This window comes from Apis dorsata, unplaced genomic scaffold, assembly GCF_000469605.1.
Source record: "Apis dorsata unplaced genomic scaffold, Apis dorsata 1.3 scaffold_92, whole genome shotgun sequence".
Lineage (NCBI taxonomy): Eukaryota > Metazoa > Arthropoda > Insecta > Hymenoptera > Apidae > Apis > Apis dorsata.
In genome coordinates this window covers 1032760-1034221 of record NW_006263390.1, presented here as the reverse complement: position 1 = coordinate 1034221, position 1462 = coordinate 1032760, and the positions used below count along the sequence as shown (strand labels likewise).

The following is a 1462-nucleotide window of genomic DNA, read 5'->3' as shown; positions in this document are numbered from 1 at the left end:
AAATGGTTTTTCTTTTTTTTTTTTTTTTTTTCAAAATTATCAACGATTAAGAAGAATCAAACAAATAAGAAGGAAATAAGTATTTTTTGACTTACTGCCTCAGCATCGGCCTCTGCCTCTGCCTCTGGTGCCGGTTCTGGTTCAGGGGCCGCATAGATCAAAGAAATGTATACAACCATAAAAACAAGGGCAACGTTGAGTAAGAATTTCATGATTTCTCACGATCACTTCCTTCCTTCCTTGCGATTAATTCCTCGATGCCGATGGCTTCTTCCGCTTGAAGAAACTACTCGTTCTTTCGTTATTTATACCAGGCGAAAATCGTTAAAATTATCGACGAGGCGATATTATTCTTTTTTTTCTTTTTTTACAATTTCCGTCGAAGCATTAGGTATTAAAAAAAAAAGGTTAAGATTATGCAAATTGTGAATAAAGATTTCGAGAGGAGATAAAGATAGATAATATTTGAAAAAATTTTCGCGTGAAAATTTTTACGTGAAAATTATCCAATCAACAATTTATATTCATATATTGTCAAAATTAACGAAGATTAATGAAATTTTCTGTGCGTATGATTATATGTATAAAACATAATTTTTTTTTTCTTTTTTCTTTTTTGACGGACTTCATCACTTTACAAAATCAATCTTTTTTTGCTTCTCGAATGTAATTTCGTAATAGGACAGGGAACAATTTTGAATCTAATTGAAAATACTCTATTTCTATATATATAAACGTTCTAAATATTTTTTGCAACCGTTGAAAGTAGGAAGAGGCACAATTCCGAGAACGATTCCGTTTCCTTCAAGAAAAATCATACATCCGCCCAATCCAATGACGAGGCAAAATTGAATAGTTGAAATTACGAATAAAATTACTCCCGATAAATTAGTTCGATAATTTATTCGTTAAAGGGATAATAATAATAATAATTCCAAATAATCAATACTGCCAAACGGCAGAGATCATATGAAAAGCGGGATCGATTGGTAACAGCTACGAATAAATCTTATTTTAATAAGCGATTACACTTATTACACTTTATTCGAGATTTTTAACTAGTTACTTACTAGTTAGTTTTCAGTTAAATTTTTACTAGTTACTTATTTATCAAACGAGTTTGTAAAATTGCGCCAAACTCCGGCCCAATCGAATTCAACTAGTTCCGAATGCACGCGTATACGTATACGGATTGCGTGCATATATGCGCGCGAGAACGCTCACTTACACGTGTTATGCACGTGTACGCAACATGGCGGCCGCTCGTTGACGCCGAGTCGCTACGAATCTCGCGCGGTCGGAGAAATCGAGAATCTGGAACTCTGGCGAGAGTAAGAACCGCGCGCTATTCCCCGGATATCCGTTCGAAGCTACGAGGAACCGAAACTCGTTCGAAGCCAGTTCACCCACGACATTGAAAGTTACGAGCGGGGAGAAATCTGCCCCGTTTTGCCCCGATCCG

At 36.0% G+C, this 1462-nt stretch overlaps 2 protein-coding genes across 5 annotated transcripts in view; one reads left to right on the top strand and one right to left on the bottom strand.

The window, feature by feature from the left end:
* The window catches only part of LOC102679238 (melittin), an 817-nt gene extending 529 nt beyond the window's left edge, over window positions 1–288 (bottom strand). Inside the window, exon 1 of the mRNA XM_006611765.2 lies at window positions 96–288. Within this exon, the coding sequence (XP_006611828.1) occupies window positions 96–212 (117 nt within the window). The 5' untranslated portion in view covers window positions 213–288. The remainder of the gene's footprint in view (window positions 1–95) is intronic.
* The window catches only part of LOC102679358, a 15915-nt gene that overhangs the window by 3414 nt on the left and 11039 nt on the right, over window positions 1–1462 (top strand). The window lies entirely within an intron of this gene.